General features: G+C 41.4%; 2 protein-coding genes across 2 annotated transcripts; one reads left to right on the forward strand and one right to left on the reverse strand.

Moving 5' to 3' along the window:
- The first annotated feature begins 322 nt into the window (after window positions 1–322).
- tbcd (tubulin folding cofactor D) lies at window positions 323–25,645 on the forward strand. Its single transcript, XM_010730424.3, has 39 exons — window positions 323–817; window positions 923–973; window positions 1,056–1,153; window positions 2,449–2,550; window positions 2,660–2,806; window positions 3,092–3,147; window positions 5,229–5,361; window positions 6,543–6,588; window positions 7,112–7,244; window positions 7,516–7,658; window positions 7,744–7,804; window positions 7,919–7,993; window positions 8,136–8,230; window positions 13,176–13,332; window positions 16,305–16,362; window positions 16,454–16,483; window positions 16,696–16,781; window positions 17,187–17,267; window positions 17,362–17,435; window positions 17,558–17,675; window positions 17,812–17,872; window positions 17,962–17,984; window positions 18,083–18,114; window positions 18,213–18,275; window positions 18,355–18,431; window positions 18,555–18,636; window positions 18,816–18,934; window positions 19,028–19,119; window positions 19,347–19,487; window positions 20,160–20,243; window positions 20,604–20,762; window positions 20,945–21,083; window positions 23,410–23,531; window positions 23,619–23,696; window positions 23,789–23,875; window positions 23,966–24,053; window positions 24,160–24,269; window positions 24,360–24,438; window positions 24,518–25,645. Exons 1-39 carry the CDS (start codon window positions 637–639, stop codon window positions 24,536–24,538), a joined length of 3,582 nt encoding a protein of 1,193 aa, XP_010728726.3. The 5' UTR covers window positions 323–636; the 3' UTR covers window positions 24,539–25,645.
- On the reverse strand, window positions 8,277–12,418 carry znf750 (zinc finger protein 750). The gene is made up of 3 exons (XM_019261138.2): window positions 12,114–12,418; window positions 9,364–10,652; window positions 8,277–9,249 (listed from the first exon to the last, which is right to left on the reverse strand). The coding sequence occupies exons 2-3, from the start codon at window positions 10,629–10,631 to the stop codon at window positions 8,661–8,663; spliced, it is 1,857 nt and encodes a 618-aa protein (XP_019116683.2). The 5' UTR covers window positions 10,632–10,652; window positions 12,114–12,418; the 3' UTR covers window positions 8,277–8,660.

The raw sequence follows: 25,645 nt of genomic DNA on the forward strand, positions 1-25,645 counted from the left end.
CCCCCCCAGAAGTGCAGAGTAGTAAAGTGCAGAGTATGTACATGTGAACAGGATATATAAATGTAGTGCAGGTACAAATTTGAATATGCTAAAGAATATATAGAGTAAATGGATATGTTAGAATAATATACTACTACTAATAATAACAATAATAATTGTTATAATAATTATTGTTGTTATAATTATTATTAAACAATAGTAGCAAAATCTTTGTGATTTGTTAATAAGCATAGAATATTTAACAAAGTAAACATCAATTAATTTCAAGCGATTACTTGAATCTCTTCACTCGTCACAGGATTTGCGAAACATTTGAACCTTCTCGCTTCCCGTACCGGGGCGTTAGCATGACAGTACGCGCTTCTTCAGCATCACAACAGAGATGTTTGAGCAGCAGCAGCGCCTCGGTTTTGTTTCGTGAACTCATTTACAGTTCGTGAGAAGTCGTTTTTATTATATCCTCTGGACTGAGTTGGTGTCGTTATCTGTAATTTTACCACAGCCCGTCATTTCTCAAGCTGTAACTTTCACTCGAAGCTGTTTCTTCTGCCGGGCATGGATGCTAATCTCAGCTAGTCAGCTAACAACTCTGTAAACAAACAAACAAACAAACAAACAAACACTGTGTCTGACAAAATGGCCTTATCGGAGACAGAGAGCGGGTGTTCAGGCGGTGAAGGAGAGGCGGACGCTATTGTCGAGGCGTCTTTGTTGGGGAGCTTCAGCGAGAGCAGCGAGACCAGAGCTCTGATGTGCAGCCTGCCGGAGGTCCACGGAGACACGCTGACAAGCGAGTCCGCCACAGAGAGGTTCCTGGGTGGGTGAGGCTGTCCGTCCACAGAGGACACGGTGTTGTTTTAAAAAAAAAATCAGTTTAATTAGCTCATCCTGTTCATCACACTCTGCCCATTTCCTCCCACAGTGATAATGAACAGATATCAAGAGCAGCCTCATCTGCTGGACCCACACTTAGGTACTTTATTATCATTATATAACTCTAAATTCAGTCTGCATGAGCACTGTCTGTTCATTTTTTAAAATCTGTTTTGTCTTAGAATGGATGGTGAACATAATACTGGACTTTGTGAGGAGTGAGCAGTCTTCCCCATCATTGGTCCATTTGAGCTTCAGGTTTCTCTACATCATCTGTAAGGTCAGTCCATGTCAAGTCAAGTCAGTTTTATTTATAGAGCACATTTAAAAACAACAGGAGTGGACCTAAACCATTATCAAAAATAGAAGAAGTTTCCCTTGGGCGTATGGGAAAGGAAACACTTACTCTCTATTTATTATAATTTAATAATATCTACCTCTAAAGAATCAGCAATGGATAGGTTAAACGCCTGGAGAGATGATATGCGAGTAGACATGAGGCCTGTTTAAAGGCACAAACACAAACTATAAATACAAGGTTTAAACTTCTCCAATATAAGTGGTTGATGAGGACATACATGACTCCTGTCAAACTTCGTTATATGTCTGGTAACATTCCAGATACTTGTACAAAATGTCTAGATAACAGAGGCACTCTTCTTCACTGTTTATGGGAATGCCCAAAGATTCAGAAGTTTTTGAAGGATGTTATAAATTGTCTGTCAGAAGTCTTTTACATTAATATACCACTAAATGCTAAGCTATGTGTTCTTGGGATTTATCCATTGAACTTCATACAAATGCAGAGACAGACTAAGCTACTGGACTTTGGACTTCTACAAGCCAGGAGAGTGATTACACTTAATTGGAAGAGTGCAGATGCACCTTTTATGAAACAATGGATAAAGGAACTATCAGAGTGCCTTGGACTGGAAAGACTAACATATGTTACTAAAGGAAAACAGAAAGAGTTTGTGCATCTCTGGGAACCATATATGAGCATTGTAGAATTGCGAATGTAAATTTATTTATTTATTTGCTTTTCTTTTGTGTGTATATTTAAATGTTTTTTAAGGAGGACCCTTATTACATTTTATTTTATTTTGTTTTGTTTTTTCTCTCTTGCTTTGATTTGGCAAACCTATACATTAATATTGTGCAAGTTTGTGTGTGTGTGTGTGCGTGAGTGAGTGATTGTTGTTGGTTCTGTTTGTGAAGTGTTGCAGTAGTGTAATTCTTCTGTAATACTAATAAAAACAATAAATATATTTTGGAGAAAAAAAAAAGAAGTGGACCTAAAGTGCTTTACAATCAGGGCGGAAATGAAAAACAACAAAACAAAACAAAAGAAAAATGAATAACAAAGTAGACAAGATTCTTAATAGTGCAGCTTCAGACTCAGCTAAAAGCAAGATGTCCTGTCTGCTAAGTCAGTCTGAACCCAGCACACCGCTACACACACACAGTTAAAAGCCGGAGTGCCGACTCAGCAAAGTTGTCCAGCTAATTCAGTAATGCTGATTTTGCGAGCCAGCTCCCGGGGTGTTAATATGTATTTGTTTTTTTCCTGAGCAGGTCAGAGGATATAAAGTCTTCATGCAGCTTTTTCCCCATGAGGTGGCAGATGTCCAGCCAGTCCTGGACCTGCTGTCCAGGCAGGATCCCACGGACTCTGAGGTGAGACTGGCAGTACCAGAATTACACCTCTGCACATTGGCCTCCTGTGTTTTTTTTGCATATATTGTCTTTGTTGTCAAACATTTGCTTTACCATCTACTCATTTCAGACTTGGGAAACTCGCTACATGCTGTTGTTATGGCTGTCCATGACCTGCCTTATACCTTTTGACCTGTATCGTCTGGATGGCCATCTGGAGTCAGAAGGCAGCAAGGCCACAGTGCCCATCATGGACCGCATACTAGCCATTGCAAAGGTAAGTTAGAAGACATCATCTTTATTCTGTTTCATATTACACAGATCTGTATGTCTAGATCTTAATGGCTTGGCTACGTTAGGGAGAGCAAACTGGCTAAAAGTTTAATTTAGCATTTTGAGAAGAATGTTGAAATGCTGAAATAAAGTCAAACTGTGTTTGTGTGTATATAGTTATATGTGTTAAATTGATTATATTTTAATGAATTTAATTTAGATCTGGTAATATTAGAGTACAGTGTACAGTCATCACACTGTATGAATAACATATTGTTTTCCTTTACAGTCTTATCTACTCGTCAGTGATAGTCCCAGGGATGCTGCATCTGTACTAGTGTCAAAGTAAGTGCCCAAACATCACCCATCACCCATTATTAATTTGTTATTTTATTTGGTAGTTAGACAGAAGGTACATATTTATAACATAAATGATGAAAAGATGCCAGGGCATAATAAGCAAAACCAATAAATTAATGTAAAACATCATTTTTAAATTTTAATCACAACTGGTAAGAAAAATGTATAAATTAGAAACAAAAGAATAAAATATAATGCAGTTATTAAAACAAATACATTAAACAAATGTTGAGGATGCAACATGCCTTTGTGCTATCAGAGGAAATAATGGTTTGCATATATTACGTTTTAAAATATTAAAGCAGTATTATATAGAAATTGGTATTTTTTTGCAATTTAGCAACACCATCGTTGTGAATATGAATAGACGTACTCGTGCATTACAATAACTTTCCTTTGCTTTGATGCTTGCACATCGAACATCAAGCAAGTGCAACGACACAAGACAAACCATAAGTAAACACAGGTGTTACTAATGATACTAATTAAGGTCCCGTTCCATTCAGGTCAGGGTGCTGCAATGGTGCATGTTGACTGACTGGAAAGTCTCTGATGCACTAATTGGAACTGAGCCTTAATTAGTATCATTGTAAACACCTGCGTTGACCCTACTATTTTATGTCAAAATGGCTGCTGTGAGAAAGGCCCATTCTTACATATTGCACCTTTTAAGTAATAAATAGTTTTATTTAAATTATTAAAATACTATCTATCACCGAAAGAGATAACAAAATGGTGACTGAGCCTCTGGCCCACTGCTGAAAATATTTATTAGGACTGGTCTGGATTTCATACCGCTCTAACTTAAGCACTCGAAACGCGAGTTGACTTTTATTATGAAGTAGTCACAGGAAATGAATTTATCACTGAGCTTGATGTCGTTCATTAAAAATGCGTCTATAAACCAAGACGACTGTCATTTTTAGTATTTTTTAGTAGTTAGTGTGAAGAAATGTGTGACCTGTAGCATTAAAACATATTTGTTGTTACTATCAGCAGCAGCATGTTTAGCCCAGTTTTCCATGTTGCGCCACCTTCCTGTTACCTGAAGGTAACGGGAAGTAAACAAACGATACCACGTGAGACAAAGCTGAAGACAGCTCAGCGGTCTTAAAGGAAGAAGACCTGTCTTTGATATATGCTATAATCTGGAAATCTTTTAAACTCTGTGCAAGCGACGGTCAATATTTTTAGTTTAACTGCTAATATGGATGAAAGGTTAGTACAAATATCTGAAGAACTGCAGGGGCCAAATTAGTAATACTAGATCACGTTTTATGATGCATCATTTATTCTATTTTTGACAAGATGAAATCCTTCATTATACAACCTACAGTGCATAGGCACTTATTAAAGTTAGTCAAGCCGTTTAAATATGTTTTAAGGCAAAAATATATAGTTTATTTCAAGGATTTATATTCTGCTGTAGGCAAGGTGACAGTGAAATAAGTCGTTTATGGTAAGCTGTCCAATGTACAGGGCTATAGTCAGCTGATAACAAAGACTACATAACAGATAATTCCCTTATCCCGAGTGTGTAAAACCTCTGTACTGTCTTAGATCATAAAGAACAAGGCAAACAAAAAAAGTTCCATTCAAAGACAGAGTGTCAGGCTTATTTAGACTCTTGACTTTGTTTGTCTCTGTTCAGTCTTGACAGTCCTGTCAGTATGCATTTACACTAGAGCTGAACAATAATGTTGCCTTGCATACCAAAATAGCTACCAAAGCTAGCTATCAAAAGTATTTACAAAGCGTTTTGGCGCATACCAGTACATTACAATTAACATTTTTTTTAGATTATTATGTTTGTTTTATGGCGATGCATATTGTATAAATATTGGAAGAAATATCCACATTAATAACAACAGCAAATGAGAATAAACCTTCGTGCTGCAGAGTGTACAAACTTTTGTCAGTCATGGACTCAAAAATCAAGGACTGGAAGCCTATAAAAATGTCCAATAGAGGGCAGTGTTCTTCTTGAAATGTCTTTCTTGGTCTCTGCGTTTGTTTATGCTGAAACCTTTAATTGCTATCTCCTCTTATTCTACATGACTGCACAGGTTCATGACACGCCCTGATGTGAAACTGAAGTGCCTCGGAGACTTTTTAGATTGGAGCCTCACAACTGTCTCCCAGACAAGTGACCAATCAATGAGAGACATCATGATGCTCGATGGTGCTCTGCAGTCTCTGGTAAACACACACACACACACACACACACATACCCAGCCATTAAACGTGATGCTGCACGCACCCCACATAAGTGTAATCTTTGTGCTCCGCTGTATTAAAACCTGCAGAGAGTAGTTTACAAGAGCTGACATGACTGGTATGTATCACACAATTCGTAATGTGGTTTTGGCAGGTGTGTAATGCACCTGCTGCGTTTGTGGGATCTGCCGCATCAAGTGACTTATGTCGGTTTAATCCAGCGCTTTGAGCTAAACGGCTGTTCTGCAAATGAGAACAGCACTTCCAGTGAAATCCACTTTTCCACCTCTCACATTACACCTGTCCGTACGGCATATCTTTATAAAAAATTAATGCTTCTCATTCCACTTCCTGTCAGCCATGTAAATGTAAATCAGCCCTTAAGCAAGTACATTACATTCATATCATTGGCTCATAAACTTGCACAACACGTTTAGAAGGCATCCCTTTGTACTTCAGTGTGGAGTGAACCTGGTGCTTAGGGCGTTCAAAAATGGCTCTGTTTGTTCAGTCAACAAGCCTACAGGACCCATACTTGCGTGTGTTTTTGTGTATAGATTGAGCGTGAAGTGCTGTAAAGATTCAAGGTTTAAGGACAAAAAAAATAAATGTCACTAGTATGAATTTGGTTTTTGCATATGTTTTTAGTCTGTTCATGAAATATTTCTACATGTGTGATGCCTTTCCCAAATATTACTGCTCTGCATTGATTTGGTTGTGAGGGAATTTTCTATTCTAGCATGCCACATATTGATGTTACACGGGGTAAAGCATATGTTATGAGGTTATTAGGGGACACTGACTTCTCTCCTTGAGACACAAAGCAGCTATATGTTTCTGTTTAGTAAAGCAGGCACCGTTCTGATCATTAATATGGCAAACATGGTCAGATGATACGGCTGTCTCACTCCATAGACACAACTGATAGGTACATCTCCTCCACGGAAGTATCAACATATTTCCCCGTTTGTAGATGAATGACCCACTGATAAACACCTTTATACTGTAGATGCATTAGGCATGAGCATTTATGGACATAGAGTAGTTGTGGCATTATCCTCAGGGTATATAGACTAGCTTCTTCACAGCTGGGGCGGCATCATGGTACGACAAGTGTCTGACCACTGATGAATAGAACTTTCCATCTTATTTCTGTCCTCCAGGCGAAGCTTTTCAAACATGGAAAACGAGATGACCTCCTGCAATATGGTAGGTTACATTTATCTGCAGTAAAGTAATGGATCAATATTTTGCTCTGTAAGCTTCACGAGGTGGTCAAAGCAACAACGGAACAGAGCAGAAGAAAGAAACAAACAGGAGTTGATGAAGTTTGTGACATTCTGTCTCTCTTCAGTTGCTTTTGCATGTGGCAACAGTTTACAAATTTTTATCTAAATGTCCCGTGCCAGAGGGGAGACATTTGAATCCAGACGTCAGGTGATATTTCCATTCAAGTATAACAACAGAGCCTTTTCAGACATGAGTATGAGCTACAATATAATTTGCTTTGACATGCATTTTCTGAAAAGACAGTCCAGTCATACCTGTGCATGTGGATAATTTGTCTGTGGTGAATTGTCTGCATAGTGCATAGAACTCCTTTTCTTAACCAAAAGGCATCTTATCTTTTTTTTTAGCCTCTAGCCAGATATTTCTGGAGATATTATGTGTTTGTACTTGTAATAACAGTTTAACAACAGATAAAATGAATGTCCTTTCATTTGTTTCACAGCTCCTACAGTTCTGCAGTGTCTGGAACAGAAACATCTGTCAGAGAGCAGCCAGGCCACGCTGAGGAAGCTTGGTGTCAAACTAATCCAGAGGCTTGGCCTTACCTTCCTGAAGCCACGTTTGGCTGCTTGGAGGTCAGACATACCCTCAGAATACCAGCTATTATATCCACCTATACGAGCTAAAGTTATCTTTATCTTCTTTTTTGCACCGATCTTTATCTTGAGTTTGTTTGATAGAAAACATGTGTGCCATCGATGTAAATCATAAATATTGAAACAAAACTGATTCCCGTTACCACATATGGCTCCCTGTTCAGTTGGCAAAACACCATGTGTTTTTCATAGTGAGTAATATCATCTCTCAACATATTTGATATCTTTTTTTTATGTGCATGTTTTTCAGGTACCAGAGAGGCAACCGCTCCCTAGCTGCAAACCTCTCCATGTCGCAGTCTGCTACAACCACAGCCGCTGTGACTCCTGAAATGGAGACCCAAGAACAGGAGGAGGACTACGACATTCCTGAGGAGGTGGAGACTGTTATTGGTCAGTTTTAGCCTCTTCTCAGTTTAAGACGTTTGTTATTGCAATAGATCTGCCCAGGAAATGAAATGTGCATGTTATTTTACAGAGCAACTGCTGGGCGGACTGAAAGATAAAGAAACAATCGTGCGCTGGTCTGCAGCAAAGGGGTAAACAAACCTGACCTGTTGATAACATTCTTGTTGCTACTTGTCTTTGGTAAAAAAAAATGTATGTCATGTTTATGTGTTACAATAATCATCTGTTTTACTTCAACCCTTCAGCATTGGGAGGGTAACTGGGAGGCTTCCCAAGGAGCTGGCAGATGAGGTGGTTGGATCAGTGCTGGATTGCTTCAGGTGGATTCATGCTCAGGGCATATTGGCTCTATTTCATACACGTCTTTTTCTTTTCATCGAGAAACTTTCATCAAAACTTCTCAAGCAGCCCCATATTCCACTCTCTCATTTTGACATGTCTATATGTGTGTTCTTATTCAAGCTTTCAGGAGACGGACAATGCTTGGCATGGAGGCTGTCTGGCACTGGCAGAGCTTGGTAGGAGAGGCCTGCTGCTGCCTTCCAGGTTGACAGATGGTATGTGTCCACAGATTCACATAAATATCATGAGATACACAGACTATTGTACACAAGTCATTTTTTGTTATTTATTTTTCCAGCATATTTACATTAACACATCTACCATTGTCGACATTACATTATTAAATATTAAAAAACCCTTTTAGAAAAATTGCCTTTCACCTCTTCCAATCAAGTGTGAGAACAAGACATAATTTATACAGATACCTGTGACAAGAAGTCTTTGCATTGATCGAGTATCTTTTTTAGTACAGTTCACCTTGTGGCAGTGCTATAGACATGTCACATCTCCTCCTGCTAGAATAACAAAATCTTTTAGTGCTTGATTAATATTTTAACACAATTTTCATTCTCATTGTCTCATGTGGAGGCTTGCTGAAGGTTAGAGATATTCTGTACTTATCACCAAATATTTGAACAGTCAGAATTAACAGCAGCGAGGCCGCCTCCTCAGGGCCCGCCCTGCAGCTTTCGCTCTCTTGTTTGGTTTATGGCAGTTGTTCTTAACCTGACCGCTGTCTGCTCTTTTCATGCCTGTCGCCTTAGCCTTGGTCGTGTGCTTGGTCTTCTTTGGGGAGCAAGGACTCGTAGCGTCTGTGTAATCGTCTGACGGCCCATCTGCGGCAGTGAAGTCACATGTAGTGATTGCGGAGCTTGCAATAGCTAGCTGACAGAGTGCCAGTGCTGCGGTCTGCCTCTGGTCACATGGTTCTTCACCCTGCTCAGCGTCTGGCCTCTGTTGGAGGTCTTCTGAAGTGCTCTGGGCAGAGCTGAGTACAGGGCTGCTATAAGACGTTCGCAAGCTGAGGTTTAGAGGCAGCTCTTCCCGCTTTAATTTCTCTGTGTCTGAAGACTGCAGTCTGTGGTCAGATGGACTTTTTTCTTTGTCTGGTTTCCTTTTCGAAAGATTGAGGGGGGCCACATCTTCTCTGTTGTCCTCATCATCTTGTACTGATGTACTTTCAGGTCTTGGATCAGAAACAGACATAGAGGGATATCTGCTGCTCTCAGCTGATCTGAACAAGACAAACCAAAATAAAAAAGTTAACCAACTGATAACCATAATTTAAACACACTATACTGCAGTTTAAACAAGCCAAAGAAATGTAAATTTGGGGATTTTTACTCACCCTCCATCCACATGCTGAGTTCTTAACTGCAGCAAAGTTTCTGCAGACTCCTCTTTTCTTAAATCAACTTCTATCGGCGTTGTAGCGTGTCCTAGTTGGGTGGTTGACTCTGACTCGACCATGTTAGTGAAGCGCAGGGCGTCTGGGTCTCTCTGGATGGTGTGTGCATGACTGGGTCTGTCAGGGGACCCCAAGGCTGAACAACCCTCTTTAGGGCTTAACCTTCTTTCCTTGTCTCCACTTTGCCCTTGGTTGCTCTCCGCTTGCATGGATGTGTCGGGGCTGTTGTGAGTGGGATGTGAATGCATGTATAAGTCATAGTCCTTAGGCCCAAATGTCGAGCCATACAAATCCAAAGGAATATATCTGGGTCCTGTCACTGGCATGGAGAGCTCATGGGGTCTGTACAGGGTATAATGCAGAGGAGGACCCGGGTGAAGAGGGTGGCAGTATCTGTATGGGTATGGGTATGGGGGAAAGAGAGAAGTGTGAGTTGGAGCAATGGGTTGCGGTACCACAGGCCTTTTGGGATCCAGAAACTCTGGCCGGAAAGAAGGAGAGTTTGGCTCATTTGCATGGTGGTTTCCTGGGAGGTAATATGGTGGATACAGAGACCGGTCTGGCAGGAGATAAGGAGAGTATTCAGGAACCATGGGAGGGGGGAATGGTTTTAAGGGAAGGGATGATGAAATCCTGCCCCACGGGAAGCCTGGTTGGTTGAAAGTAGCAGCAGGAGCCTGTGAATCCTCTGACTGCTGCACAGGTGACTTAAAGGCTTCTGCTCCCTCATTTTTGGGTGTGACAGGAGAAAAGGCAGATGGGCGTGGTAGAGACTTGGCCTCATTGCTCTCACTGTTCTCTCCCTCTCTTACTGTATTTGATTTTGCCACACTCTGGCTGTCATTACCGACCGGACTGTCACACCCTGTATCTAGTTCTTCTGTGTCATCTTTGCTCTCATCTTGATTCTCCTCGTCTCCCTGTTTCTCTGGACTGTCATTCTCAACTGCTGGCAAGGGGCTTGGACAATCTGTAGATTTAACAGGGACTCCCTTTGCTACAACCTTAAACTGTCGAGCCGTTTGCCTGTTTTTCTGTGACACCAGGGAGATAGAGTTTTTACACAGGTTGTATTTCATGTGGTTGAAGAGATGGGACTTTTCGTTACAGGTGAAAGGACACTGGAAACACTGGTACTTGAAGGGCTTTCCGGGTGGTCGTGGAATGTAGTGGGGCCTTTTCGGCTTGCGTTCCTGACTTGTTTCCATCTCGATTTGAGCGCACCTTCCCTGAAAGAAAAAGACATTGCAGTTTGGTCATTTGGGCCTTCTTCATCTTTTCACTAAACCTGTTGGGCAATGCGTCAGTAAAGCACGGCAACTCATGAATCATTGCAGCTTTTGTACCAGATTGTCACTGGGCTGACTGTCAAGTAATGAGCCTAAAGGAGTTGTTTGACTGGTTCAGGTGGAGAGTGGTTCTCATTGGAAAGGTTTTCTCTCAGTGTTTCTTTAACTGCTCAGCCAGAAAAATCTCAAGCCGCACAAAACACTGCACCCTCAGGCTAATGTATTTCTGCAACTGTTACTTACACACTTTGTTGGACACCAAACAGAGAAATGGTTCAGTATGAAAATCGTCCACTGTATGCAAAACTTGTACCCGCATGTTTGCATAGGTGCACTCGAGTCTTGAGGTGGTTTTGGTTGATTGGCAGCTGCCTGCAAACGCCTCTACTTGGCCTGCTTTGTCACCTGCCTATCCAATCTGATATCGCTCCACTCATCTATGCTATAAAGTCAGAGAAGCTGCGATACTAGGTAGGCAGGTGTTGGGCAGACTAGGCTCTTACTAACAGACCTGGAGGGCATGCAGAGACATGCTTTCTCTCCCAGCCTTACTAAACTCTGTGCTGTCGGCGTGGGAACTACCAGCCACCTGCTTCCCATGACTTACACCTGCGGGATGCACTCAAACATCATCATTCGATGAGCTCACCGGCTCTGAAGGTAAATGGGTATGAGAAGTAATTCTTGAATGAAAAAATTTCCGTGCAGTGTTCCAGCTAGCATGAGTAGCAATAGTTCAGACGAGGCATTTTAGTGGAAGGCGGTGGCATCTGAAACACTTTGAAACGAAACATCTCCTAAAGCTGTGTGTTGAGTGTTGCTGGGCGCTGCACGGAGGAACCTGCTTGTCATGCGCTGTCGCAAGAAGTTGTCACTCAAGTTTCTGTCCAACTGTAGTAGCACGCAAAGCCACTCCCTTCTTAACAACTGAAATCGTTTCGAAAATCCCTTTTTTTGAAGAGTGTGTCTCTTCACTGTGAACATAATGCAGTCAAAACCTTTTTCCCTCCCATAAAAACACACATACATCATTACTTTGAACTCATGGGATATGTATTTCCTTAGAAATGTACAGATCAATCTCTATAATGATATAGAATTGTTAGAAAATAGTTTAAAAAGACCATGTTATCTTTTAGAATATGAATGTTTAGAGGGTCTATTGGTGAGGATAAGTATTTTCAGCATTCACTGTGCACAGTATGGCAGTGGAAGCAGAGGCTAATTAAAATCCCCAGGTAACAGGTGCATACGTAGCATATACCTGCCATAAATACACCATACAAACTAGTGAACTCTACCTTTGTCTTTTCTAAAACACAGAAAGGCTCTGACAGAGTTCTGTTAATAAGTTATTAATTATGGAAGAATAAAGAAAAGGATAAAAAAATAAATAAATACCTGCTCTGGTTGTAGCAGCAGTGTCCTGTCCTGAGTATTCAGCCTGCCGAGAGCCGCTCCACAGTCCACAGCCAGCGTTAGTATCTGGTCAGGACAACGCTCCAGCGTGTGAAAAGTTCAGAGTGTGTTTGTCAGTGTAAGTGTGTGATGGTGCATGTGCGTGCTGTATTTGTGATATTAGTTGTGTGGTGAGTTCCTGTCTCTGAGGTGTTGTCTCACTAATGGGTGGGGCTTCAGCCCAAACAGCAGGGCCCTCAGGCAACATTGATGTACCTGATATTAGTCAAGCCTCAAGCGATGATTTACATGATGAGGAGGGGTGGGGGCTCTAACTTCTCCTTGCTCCGTCCTGCTCCTTTTCTCTCCTTTTTAGAAATGACCACAGGTCATGATGTTGATTTACATAAATGCAACTTTCAAATTAAGTTCAATAGCAAGCTGGCAGGACCGACCGTAATAATTGCATTCTTGCAGGTGAAATTGGTGCATTGTTAAGCGTTGCTAATAAAAGTATAAATAAAACTTTAATAAATGAGCTGACTTGTGCTAAACACTTTTCTTCCAGATTATAATGATGCAAATCATGTTGTGTTTTCTTCTTTGGATATTATTTTAACACTAATTACTATGCATGGGAAGACTGATGTCACTGACATTCTCAAAGTAGCAAAGCAACAGGTAGACAGGCACAAGCTTGCACTGAATTCAGGTTCAAATAAACTAGAAACTGATAATCAGCCACGTCATTGTGCTGCACATGCAAATAACTGAAATGTGTCACGAACGCGAAACGTTTACTTGCATGTAAATCATGCATATGTTAACGAAAAATAAATCCTGAATTCTTCAGTATTTTAAAATAAACTGGACATTCGGCATACATAATCATTATCTCTAGTTGGTCGTTGTCCGGGGATTTTGGGTTTGTACCTGAAGTAGTGAGATTTGAACTCTCTGCACCACAAAGATTGCGTAACAAATAAGTAACATGTTTCTGTCATGGCTTTCATTACTTGATTTTTTTTATTTATTTTTTCATCCATTTCTACTGTCTGCTTGCAGTTGTTCCGCTCATTATCAAATCTCTGACCTACGAAGAAAAGAGGGGAGCGTGCAGCGTTGGTTCCAATGTGCGAGATGCTGCCTGCTACGTGTGCTGGTCATTCGCCAGGGCTTACGAACCCAAAGAGCTGAAGCCTTTTGTCACTCAGATCGCCAGGTAATCTTCCTCTTCTTTCCTTTGCCTTAAGAAAAAAAAAACATGCTCAAATGATTCATTTCACAAATAAAGGAAACTCAGAAGCCTACGCTCTTGCTGCTGTTTGTCGTTGATGTGAACTCAAGATAACAACAGTATAACATCACCAGTTTGCCATAATTACCCTCAACAACATAATCCTATCTTTCCTGGCAAAGAAGGTCAAATAAGCCCGCAAACATGTTTTTGCATTTACACTGGTATTTCTGTAAAAGGATAATATCATCATGTTAATACTTACAAATTCTAAATATATCTCTCAGCTGTTTATAATTTTAAAAAAAACTGACAGCGACAATCAAGAGACGAAAGCCAAATAAACAGTTTTCTCACTGTGATTTGCATAGAGGCTGCATGGTTTGCCTCAAAGCAGTTATTTACTGCCTCGAACCAGTTTTTCTGTGTCTCATCAATCCTGCATGTCTGCACATAACCATCAGATACACTCGTGTGCTGTTTTTGTACTTGCATATTGGACTAGGCTGCAAGTATATCTATAGCTTAAACACAGAAAAGACAAAAGACAATCGTCACGTGTTATCTGACTCCAGAGGTAATAAATATGGATCTTGATAAGATGCTGCAGCCAAGCACTACATGCTGTTGATTTTCTTGTGTTTTAGTGACAGATGTCCTCCTCTATATATTAATGATATTTTTTTCTTGCCCTGTCTGACTCAGTAAAAACACCAGTAGCGTGTTTGGTGCATATTTGGGGATTTATGGTTATTTTATTGGTATTATAACGACCAGGTCCATTTGTGATGACTGCTAAGTGACAAACCCACAAGGGGGTGTGCAATACATTACATACAGATACACACCCCCTTGTACCTTCTGCTTCCTATCGTGGAAGGGAAACTTGGTGACCATGAAATGTATGGTAAACACGGCCCTATCTACAGCTAGTTTTAGTCTGTACTGTAGAAACATGGCATGCTCAGTGGAAGAGGACCTGCAATGACTGTTTATGAAAGTCCCCTTACTTATGCAACAGACTTATGCATAAAATAGGCAGCAATATTTTAAACTTCTCTGGATTCAGCAACTAATTCAGAGGAACTAGGGTGCGACATCATCCAGTGACGTGCGTTTAGTCTTTGGCAATAGTAACGGTTTACCTTCTCCTTGATCTCCTTTCTCTCGGTGTGCATGTGCGGACTTGTGGCTTCTGACTGTGCAGACCAGCTCTGCAGTGTCAGTTTGAACCCCTGCGACTACCATTATCATCAGCAGGCGTGACAACACCCTCTCCTTTCCCTAGCCTACAGGATTGCCAGGTTTCGCCTGTTGCTGTAGGTTTCGGTCGCTGTTTGGCAGTGCAGCTCAGACAAGCTGGTTCCTGCTCTATTCATCACAGCTTGATGACATTTACAGAAAACTCACTCTTATAAACGAGGGACTAAGTGACTTGGGGGCACACACACACACACACACACACACACATATCTTTGCAGTTACAGTTACACTGTGTACTTAATTTGTAGCAGCCGCAGATATATTTCAGATTATCCTTAGGGCCGTATCCAGAGTGCAATCAGGATTGTTTTTGTTTCCAGGCCTGCAGGGCAAGGGCAGTTAATAAAGCCAAAGTCAGTAAAGCTCCAGACCAGATCTTGCAGTTTGGAGGCAGGGAAGATGGGAGGAGAGCAAACGAGATAAACAGCGGTTCGCCTCTGATGTAAAAGTAGTTTCGTCCCCCGTTAACAACTGACATCACACACCCACCCCTTGTGAGACTTGTGGGGGGGGGGAGTGATGTTGCAGTCAAAACAGAATCCGACACAACTTGCAGTATTGCAGTGGAGTCACTGTTAATCATGTTGTGGCTGCATTAACTCTCTTTGCCGGGAACCTGTGTTGGCGCAACTAAAATTTGTTCCATGGTGACGATGATGCAAACTTCATGTAGACATTAATGTGAGTCATTAATTCTTTGCAAATTCTGAAGATGATGATGCACTGTGGGTGCACTGGAACAAAGTCAGTGCCAATGGGCCTCATGCAGCAACGTTTTCCTATTTAACTCCTTATGCACAACATTTTTAACCATCCAAATGTCGCATAACAAATGAATAAACTATAATAAGATTATCTGTATCTCATTGATATATATGATATTGATATTTATGATCTATATCTAGAAGAAAATGAACTAGTAGTGAAATTGACATACTGTTAAATAAACTAAAGTCTCTGTGTCAGTTCTGACGTTACAGAAAGATCAAAAAGCCAATAATAGAAAAAAACACAGAGGACACACAGTAACTGTAATGCTTGGAGGTGTGGAGACACAGGATCTGACCGGTGTGGGTTTTTCCCTAAGATGAGACTCGAGTGTTGCACGAAACTAAAAACAGTGTTCTCGGCAATCTGAAACGACTCAGCAGCGATTCATCCTTCTCATCAAATAGATCTCTGCATAAGGACTGCACAGCCAAAGCATCTAACGACAGCCATTCAGGAGCTGGATGCATGCCGTCAACCAAGGGTTTTTCATAGTCTCAATTAGGGACCATGATAAATGGGATCAAAGAGTATTATTAATGAAGTATTAATATTTCTGTAATAATCTCATCATTGTCACTTTTTTGTGTTCTTCACACTTGGCATGTGAAAACAACATTTTTCTTATGTTGGTAAGTGGAGTGCTCTTGACTACTTGTCTCTTACCTAAGGAGCAAAAAATACATAAATAAAATAAAAATCTCTAATATATTCCTCCCTGGATGAGGCCCAAAGTGCATCAATTTTTCCAAACTCCAAAACGATTTGTAGAACAATTTGTAATACCCTAGCAAGAAAAACGTCATTCCACCCATTATAAAGCTACAGTGGATTTTTTGATTTTTAAGCATCCTGCAACTTTGAAAGCACTTAACTGTTAAAGAAATATCTTCTTCATGCTCCCTTCTTTGTGTTTCTCTCTGCAGAGCTCTGCTGATCACAACTGTGTTTGACAGAAATGTCAACTGCCGCAGAGCTGCATCTGTAAGTTCTCCAGTCAACATCCTACAATTGCAGAACGAAAGATATACGGTTACAAGACAAAAGTTCATTTTTATGTCTCATTTTGTCCCAGGCTGCCTTCCAGGAGAATGTCGGCAGACAGGTTTGTGACCGCAGTTTTGACTACTTGTGCATTATGACTAACAGAATTACCGTGATTTATATTTATTTGCTGCCAAATATCCAGGTCTTGCTCAAACTTGCCCTGTGAAGCTAACATCTTAGAACATTACTTGAAACTGAAAATGGGCCATTCATGCAAAATACACTACAATACATTTTCAGCTCTTTGTTGCTTGCATTGTGTCTCAATAGGGCACATTTCCTCATGGCATTGACATTGTGACAGCAGCAGACTACTATGCTGTGGGGAATCTCAACAACTGCTATCTAAACATTAGGTAAGAAACTGTATATTCTACGCGTCTGCAGTCCTTAAGGACACTTTATAACCATATTACTCGAGTGAAGCTGCAATTGGGCAATTAGCTTCAGCTAGACGCCCTTTTTGCATTACACCTGTTGCATCACCTCTCCCCGTGTAACAATGTTTGTCTGTATACACACGAATAACTTGGTTAGGTACATCAAAAACCAACGTAGAAAAGCCTTACAGGAAGTGTCATCACTGGCAGAAATGTGTCACCACCAGCCCGAGCAAACACTCGAGTGAAAATTGAGAAAGATGCAGGCCTCAGGATATGACTGAAGCTAATGAAGATGTCGAAATCTATGAGGCAGGTGTTGATTTTCTGTTGATATAAGCAGCTATGCAGCTAATATTTTTCTTTGTTTGTTCTTAAAAGTGTCTACATAGCCAGTTTCCCAGAGTACACCAAGGCCATGATAGATCATTTGATATCCATGAAGATTAACCACTGGGATGGGTAAGTTCTCGAGTTGTCCTGTCCTCAAAATGATATGAGGGTATAGGTATAGTACTTCCTAATTCTTGAACACAATGCTATATGTGTTTTGCAGTGTGATCCGCGAGCTCTCTACTAAAGCGCTACATAACCTGACGCCTCAAGCGCCTGATTATATGGCAACAACAGGTAAACAATGTCACCTTACCTGTTCTCCAGACAGTGAAGAAAGTAAATTGTTTGTGAGACATGGCTTTTGAAGACCTATAATTATTGGACGCGAGTATGTATACAATGCTCTTTGGTTTCAGTTCTGCCACAGCTGTTGCCCATGGCAGTGGGTATTGACCTCCAAGGTCGCCATGGAGCCATTCTGGCATGTGCAGAGATCACGCACGCTCTGTACAAACTGGGCCTTCAGACCAACAGGTAGACTTCAAGTACCCATTCAACGTAACGTTAATAAAAATAACCTAAAATTATAATAGATTCAATTCAATGGTCAGAAGGTCACTCTTAGGTGATTCTGTTTTTCATGTGTTGTCTTCCTGCATTTGTCCGACAGGACTGTGGTGGACATTATTTCTCCAGAATGTGTGGATGCATTAAAAAACATACACCAGAAGGTACGTGTGCTCAAAGAGCGAGAAGCCAGAAAAGTTGTTTAAAGCTGAATAAAATGTGTTTATGTGTGTATTTGTTGACTTACTTTCAGCTGCATGACAGAAAACAGTACAGGTAAGTTAACTGAAAGAATCTTTTTTATTTTTTATTAGCAGTATGGCAAAATATTGTTTCATGGCTTCATATCAAAATGGTGCTTTGTTTTTTTGTAGGGGCTTTGGTGGAGAGCTAATGAGGCCAGCAAGTAAGTCCACAATCGTTGACAAAGCGATAATCTGTTGCCAGAAACATGATGGAGGACGTTAAAGCTGATGCTTTTTTTTTTCTCATATTTTTCTACAGTGTGCGGTCTTATAGAAAAGCTGTCCTTGTCCAAAATGCCCTTTAAGAACGATCCTGTAATCAGTAAGTCAGATGTTTCGAGCATGCTTTTAAATATTTGCATCTCATCATAAGTCTCTAATGTTGTGACACTGCGTTTCAGCTGGCTGGCAGTGGCTCATCGACGACACCATAAAGACTCTTCATCTCGTTTCTAGCGGAGTGAAGGACAGCGTCATGGTGAGCAGAACAGGTTAAATGTTACGCATCCACAAGAAGATCTTTGCCAGTTGTTTAACAAAGTGGCTGCTCTCAAGAAATTCAATTACTGACTCACTGATCCTTATCCTCCCTCGTCTGCAGGGCGCAGTGGTATCGGCCTTGTCTGCCTTGTGTGAGGAGTACTACCAGTCCGAGCCAGGCCAGGCTGACTCACAAATTCAGGGTGAGGTGACTGTTATCCACTAGTTCCACCAGTGACGACGTTTGTCTGAATTTGAAAGTAATCTCTGCCTGATCTACGTGTGTGTGTGTGTGTGTGTGTCTGTCTGTCTGTCTGTCTGTCTGTGTGTGTGTGTGTGTGTGTGTGTGTGTGTGTGTGTGTGTGTGTCTACACACGTGTAGATGTCCTGGTATCTCAGTACACTGAAGGGCTGAAGAGTCCGCAGATGCTCACTCGTTGTGGATCTGCCCTCGCTCTCGGCTGTCTGCCGAGATTTATGATCCACGGCAAACTGAAGCAGGTGTGTCTTGGACGTATCTACATTTTCTAGCTATTTTACACACTCTGTCCCAGTATTTAGGTATAAGATGGTGTGTGTGTGTGTGTGTGTTAGATCCTAGATGGCCTCCAGCAGATGTGCACTGTCAGCCAGAAGGAGGGGACTTTTACTGAGGCGAGGAGAGACGCAGTCAAAGCGATTGCTCAGTAAGTAAAGGCCCGTCCATCTGTCCTTTTTTCTTTGTCCCACCTGTCTGCTAGATGTGTAGGCAGTAATGCTAAAATAAATAGTGGACTGACTATCCCTGCAGGACCTGAATGACACGTTCGTTTTTTTGGCATATGTTGCATCAAATATTTTTTTTCTTATTTCCTCAGATATTGTATCTCCTCTAGTGTTTTTTTTAACACATTTATTCTCCATCCTACATCAGAGTGTGTCTGAAGGCGGGTGTTTGTGCCAACGGCTCCCTAGACTCCAACCTGTGCTCAGAGAACGTGTCCGAGGTTTATGGCACACTGCTCGACAGCATGAATGACTACACTACAGACAGCAGAGGGGACGTAGGGGCCTGGTGAGTGAACTTCAACACATCTTCATACATACACAAACGCTTATAGCTCACAAACACGCACAGTTTGCCTCAGGGATTAGGAATGCTTCACCGCCTGAGGCCTTTGGTGTTTTTTTCTGTCCCTCCACCTAAGGACACAAAGATATGACATACGTGCCTGTGGCACTACTAGCTTCAGGCAATGCTTACTGCCAGGAATGTCACCAGGCTTGTCACTTGTCCTCGCAACATGGGATGGGCCGCGTCTCTACCGTCTAGAAATCTTTCCTTCATTCTTCGTCTCGAATCTGTTTTCCTTCTTGTTTTCACGTCCTTTTTTCACTTGTTCTTGTTTTCTTTCTCTTTTTTTGTAGAACACTCTCATTTGTCTTTGCCTACATTGTTTCTGGTGGCATATGCACCTGTTTCGCGGTGTGACTTTTGAAATATGTCTAACATTGCACATAAACAAATTGAACCCCACGGCAGCAAAGCTAATTTGACTATAAAACTGCCGAATCCATCAACGCTGAAATTCGATCTGCACATGGTGGCGTGCGTCTTTGTGTTAGCTCCTGCTTGTTTGTATGTGTGGCGTTTGCTTCATCAAGATTATATTTGCATATATTTATAGATTATATTTGTTATAATTGCAAACATAAAAGTCTTTTATTCTTTCTGTCACGTGTTCAGGGTGAGAGAGGCAGCAATGACTAGTCTGATGGAGGTGACTATGCTGGTGGCGGGCAGTGCTCCAGAGATCCTTTCACCAGACCTGTGAGTTTTTAATCTTCACACTGTGTGTCACCAGCAGGAGACCGTGAATGTTGTTATATCAGTCAATCTCAGACTTGTTGGCTTCTGTAATCTTCAATGTCTCAAGGTGTGGTCACAATACCTCAGCCTAAGTCAGTCCAACTTGGATCATGATCATGTAATGATCTTAGGACCAAAAACATGATGTAATATTTAGTTAATTGTTGATTGGGCACTAGCTGATACCTCACATCATGGTAGGATTCACACCGAGATTAATTCTTCTTCTGGTTTCTAGGTAATTAAGTTGGAGGATTTCTGATTATGTGGAACAAAACGATCATCACTGATCTTCTTTATTTCCCGTTGTTCTCCATGCAGAGTGAAGTGCATGATGTGCTGCTTGGCCCAGCAGGCAGCAGAGAAGATCGACCGCTACAGAGCGCACGCTGGTAACATCTTCCTGAGCCTCCTCCACAGCACAGAGCCTGCAGTACTTCACATTCCCCACAGAGAGGAGTTGTTGACAATATTTCCTGTGTAAGTCACTCCTGTCCTGAACTCACAGCTCATCCGGCCACATTACAAGCTCCGGCAGCTGCAGTGACTGTAGCCAGCCTTTTATTCCAGACTGTTTAGCGCAAATATACGTAAAATATGAAAGTCTGTGGGGACAGTTGTCATTTTCATTGTCCATTGACTCCCCTTGTTATGTCTTTCAGTACGACCATGACTAGTTTGAACTGGAATGCTCCATCCCAAGCTTTCAAGTATATCACTGAGCTGCTGAGACTGCCTCAGTATCAGCGCCACACCCTGCTGGGCCTCACTGTGTCTGTTGGAGGGATCACAGAGTCCACAGTAAGTCAAACATGATCGGAGAAGAAGAACCTTGTTGAATCAGAACACAAACACAAGAAATACTCACAAGATTTTAAACACCTTTGGGGAAAAGAATAGTTTTCCTTGCCTCCAGTCGCTAAAGCTGTCCCCTACACCTTTTTATGAAATTAAAACAAAGTTTGTCACCCATCTGTATTTTCTAAAAGCACTTTGATGTACAAAATTGGTTTAGTAGAAGTGTCTAAAATTGCCCATAAAAGCTCATCTGATCACATTTTGTCGCCCTCACATAACAGAGAAACTGAGGAATGGTGCATCATTATGCTGGTTCTTTATATTGTGGAAATTCAGTTTTCATCCCACATCGTCACACAATTAGGCCTGATTATTTGTTGGGTGGTCATGTGTGACTTTTTGTCACCTATGAGTTGGCAAAGGTCGGTTCTTGCTTGGAGGAATTCAGGCCAACAGGGGGAGCCATGTGTCTAATATAGTCGACTCCATCCTCTGCACCATAATCCCTCACTCTCTCCAGAACGCCTGACTTTCAGTTAAACCTTTTAAAATCACAGGCCGTCTTCCTTTGACCCTATCTACGCCACGTCCCTACTCGCGCCAACTGTGGCGGCCACCTGAGCTCGAAGCATTGATCCAGATTCATCCAGAACAAATTGATCTGACGGGTCCCTCGTGGTTCTGGCAAGCGAGAAGTTCCCATCAGTTAATCTTTGCAGCTCAGCTTAAAAGCATGTCCGCTACTTTCCACCCATGCCCTGACCCTTTACACACCATCACTTGGGAGGCTCAGCTGGGGCCTCAAACTGGGGTTCATCAGATTTCCCCTCCTCCTACAGTAAAACCAAATGTGTTAAAGGAAGGAGAGGTCCTGCCCACAAAAAATATATTAGTTAGTTATTTTTAACTTTAACTGTTTGTAGATATAACGAAAGACAAATAATTCTAAAGCCTGTAATAGCAGCAGCGAGGTCAATAAAGCTGAACTGATCCGCCAATGGAGGCTGTAAACATATTGCCTTAGAGACGATCTGGATCTCGTCTCGCTTTTACCTCCTGCTCTTCCAGCCTTTCTTTGCCACAGATACATCCTCAGAGACGGGAAAGAGTGATATGTTTGTGCAGGAAGCCGAGCCAACACTGCATCAATACACGGGCCAAGATTACCATTCTCACACCACAGGCACATATTCACACAGGCAAGAGAGAGATGGAGCGTCCACTAACTTTCCAGGAACTGCTTTGAAGGGTCAGCCTCGATGTAGAGAAACCAATGAAGCCATGCAAGCTGAGAAAAACACTTCTGTAGCAACTGAGGTTGTCACAATATCAGAATTTTAAGAACTTTGGTACAATATTAGTATAAAAAACAATACTTGATACCACAGCAAAAAGAAAAACAGTTCTAGACACACAAAGTAGGATATACATTACACTAGTTCTAGTTATTTTTTATCTGTTCACAGAGAAACTACTGTAATGTGCTCACCCTGCTTTCCTATACTTTTCATCACACACACCTATACCAATACCTGTACACACACACCGGCTTGTCGCGCCCCGCCTCTTTTGGTATCATGCAGGGACAGCAGCACGTTTAAAAAAAACAAAACAAAAACATACCGCACATTTTGGTTTTCTGCTTTCACAGCAGCAGGTGACTCTTGTGTGTAGGAGGCTCGATGTTTGTGACGTAGGTATTGCTTCATCTGGTCCGTGCTCACGCTGCGTCCGCGTCTTTCAACAAAATACCAGATTATCAGTTGACTGTACAGGAGGAGGAGAGCAAGGTGGAGGTTGTTTACTAGTCCGCTTTATTTTTCGTATAACTCTGGGACTAGATACCATCAGATATTTAAATAACAGAGATTTATTTAGTTTTAAATGTGCTATTGAAAAAGTACCAACAAGTGTTTTCAGGACAAAAGTTTCAGTGTTTATGTTCATAATTTCACTAAACTGAGCTCTAAATGCTTGAAATAACCTGTGAAACAAATATGAACATAAATAATTGGTGTAGATAAGTAGTATATAAGTGTATATGAGAAAGTCAGATACAAAGTTTCCATGGTACATGTGTTTATGTATATCCTGTTGTGTTGCCATGTTGAAAGTGTCAAGGTTTGACACTTTGTTTCCTGCAGTCAGTTTTTGTTTCCGTTGCCAGTAAAGTTTTCTGTCTTTATTAGTCATACAAAACAAATTCCTTGTACCTTTTACTCAGTATTTAATATCCCCAGATCAACATCACACCTATGACCCAACCTCACCACAGTGACTCAGAGTTTTAACCTTCAGGCTGCTGCTCGTTGCTAATCTTTCCGTTCAGGTGCAGTTTTCTTCCCAGTGGCTGTTTCACTATCTGAGAGGGATCGAGAAAAATAATGCCGCTCTGGAACAGTTTGGAGAGACGCTGCTGATCATCTTCAGAGACAATCTCCGCAATGACAGGTGCACACACGCGCGCCCACACACACACAATATATTTATAGCACAATATATCCTTTCTTAAGCGTCAGTGTTTTCTGTGTTTTCTAGGGTGTCTGTTCCTTTTCTTAAGATGCTCAATCAGATCCTGGCAAACAGCTGCTTTGAAATCTTCACCACACAAGAGAAGTGAGTGTTTCAGCAGCTTTTGTTTAAAAAGAAATAGAACAGCGCACGATATCTGCAACAGCTTAAGTTTTTCTCTCTTTTGTTTTTCGCAGTCATCCATTCTGTGGGGAGCTTTTGACTCTTTTCAAAGAGTTCAAGAGAACCAAAGATATTTCCAAGCTGCGCGCCTGCGTAACTGTGTAAGTCTCCATCTCTCTTAACAAATGTTTGAACTGAACCGAGGCAGAAAAACATCACCCGTGTTCACTGCAATGTTTGGTGTGTCACAGCTTCTGTGGGCTGATCCAGTTCCAGGGTGAGGTGAGGAAGAAAGTTTTGTCTCAGCTGCTGATGCTACTCTGCCACTCTTTCCCTGTGGTAAGTTCACAAGACGGGAATACCTGACTGTATGAAACTACTGATGAGCTGTGGGTGGCATAGGAGTGGCACTATCAGTCAGTCGGTTTCTCTTTTACAATTGTAGATCAGGAAGACCACGGCCAGCCAGATGTACGAGATGCTGCTGACCTACGATGACGTCATAGATCCAGAAGTGTTGGATGATGTCATGAACGTGCTCAGTGATACTAACTGGTTAGTGGTCTCACTGGATGCAGTTATTCAATATTCTCATATTGTTCAGTGCTTTTGGTGTGTGTGCGTTAGACATGTCGTTTGTTACAGGGAGAGTGATCTCGCAACAGTGCGGACACACAGGAATCAGCTTTGTGATTGGTTGGGAGTCTCCAGGCCGCAGCTGAAGGTAGAGAACAAACAGCAAAGCTTTTTTATGTTTTCTCATCTTGTGGGACTGAGTTAACTCCACTTTCTTTCATCCACAGAGCCCCGTCCAGGCTCCCTAATCACCTGAGGCTGCAGAAATCAAGAATTAAGAATAGACTGTGAAAATTTCTCTTCAGAAGCGTCCCTGAATCTCTTTGTTTGTCACATGAAACAAATTCAAATCTGATCTTTGCATGACAATAAATGGACAAAAACAGCTAGTCATATAAAATGGATAAAAACAAATAGCCATTTCCCGTTTTGTTGTTATTTTTGTTCAACACATCTGTGTAAAGCTTTCATTGTAGTGACCTTTCTCACCTGTTTACCTGTCTCATTCAGGCCACAGTGTAGTGAGTCTTTAGAAATCTGTCTTCTGTAGTGCTGTTTACTTGTAATCCGTACCTGGAACAACACCGATAGTTGAAACTGAAACTGTAGTTTGCGTACACTCCAGGGAAACGCATGCCATTTAGTCTTTGCACAAACCATGGAATGTCACTGCAGCCGGGCATCCCCTTGGGTCTCACGCAGACCTACTTTTTCCACATCAGTGGAGGTGGCAGGGACTGGAGGAGTCCCAGGCCTGATAGTGAACCCTCCCTGTGGGACTGAGTCAGATCCTGACTTTGTTATTAGAGTCTGATAGTGGTCACATTGTCTTAGCCAGACAAAGATAATAATAAAGATAATAAAGAATAAGATTGTTTATCATAATACTTAATCAGCAATATAGGCCAACTCTGCTCTCAGCTGTTAAATCCTGAACAGAACCAGTTCAAGAGCCAAAGCTCGTTTGGTGTAAAAGTTGTACTCCTGGTGCACACTTCTCCTCCTATTTCCCATTAAGAGCCACGATTCCAGTGTTGTTCTGTGTCATTCATTTGACCTCTGCTTACTATCGAACTGCAAAAGTTTTGTTTCGATAATTTCGATCTCATAGTTTATTTCCATTGCAAACTTTGTAGTATTTTTTATTAAAATAATGAGTAAGGATCATTTCAAAAACCGATGAGATTCCTCCGTGTACGACTAGAAGAAGTTTACATTCCACCAGTGGTACTTGCACCACAGTTTGGGAACCAATAGTGCATTACGTTCTGTGTAATATGATTAATTTAACTTGGTTTATCCTTTCCCATTAAATGTGCAGTGTATTTGGACGCTCATTAAACTGGGAAACTGGC

The sequence above is a fragment of the Larimichthys crocea genome, chromosome XII (genome assembly GCF_000972845.2).
Source record: "Larimichthys crocea isolate SSNF chromosome XII, L_crocea_2.0, whole genome shotgun sequence".
NCBI lineage: Eukaryota > Metazoa > Chordata > Actinopteri > Sciaenidae > Larimichthys > Larimichthys crocea.

Excerpts from the sequence above, each read along its gene's own strand:
- tbcd (XM_010730424.3), top strand. The coding sequence starts at position 637 with ATGGCCTTATCGGAGACAGAGAGCGGGTGTTCAGGCGGTGAAGGAGAG. Across the intron at positions 818-922 it reads CGCCACAGAGAGGTTCCTGG|TGATAATGAACAGATATCAA; the intron begins GTGGGTGAGGCT and ends TTCCTCCCACAG. Across the intron at positions 974-1,055 it reads TCTGCTGGACCCACACTTAG|AATGGATGGTGAACATAATA; the intron begins GTACTTTATTAT and ends GTTTTGTCTTAG.
- znf750 (XM_019261138.2), bottom strand. The coding sequence starts at position 10,631 with ATGGAAACAAGTCAGGAACGCAAGCCGAAAAGGCCCCACTACATTCCA. Across the intron at positions 9,250-9,363 it reads ACTCAGCATGTGGATGGAGG|ATCAGCTGAGAGCAGCAGAT; the intron begins GTGAGTAAAAAT and ends TGTCTTGTTCAG.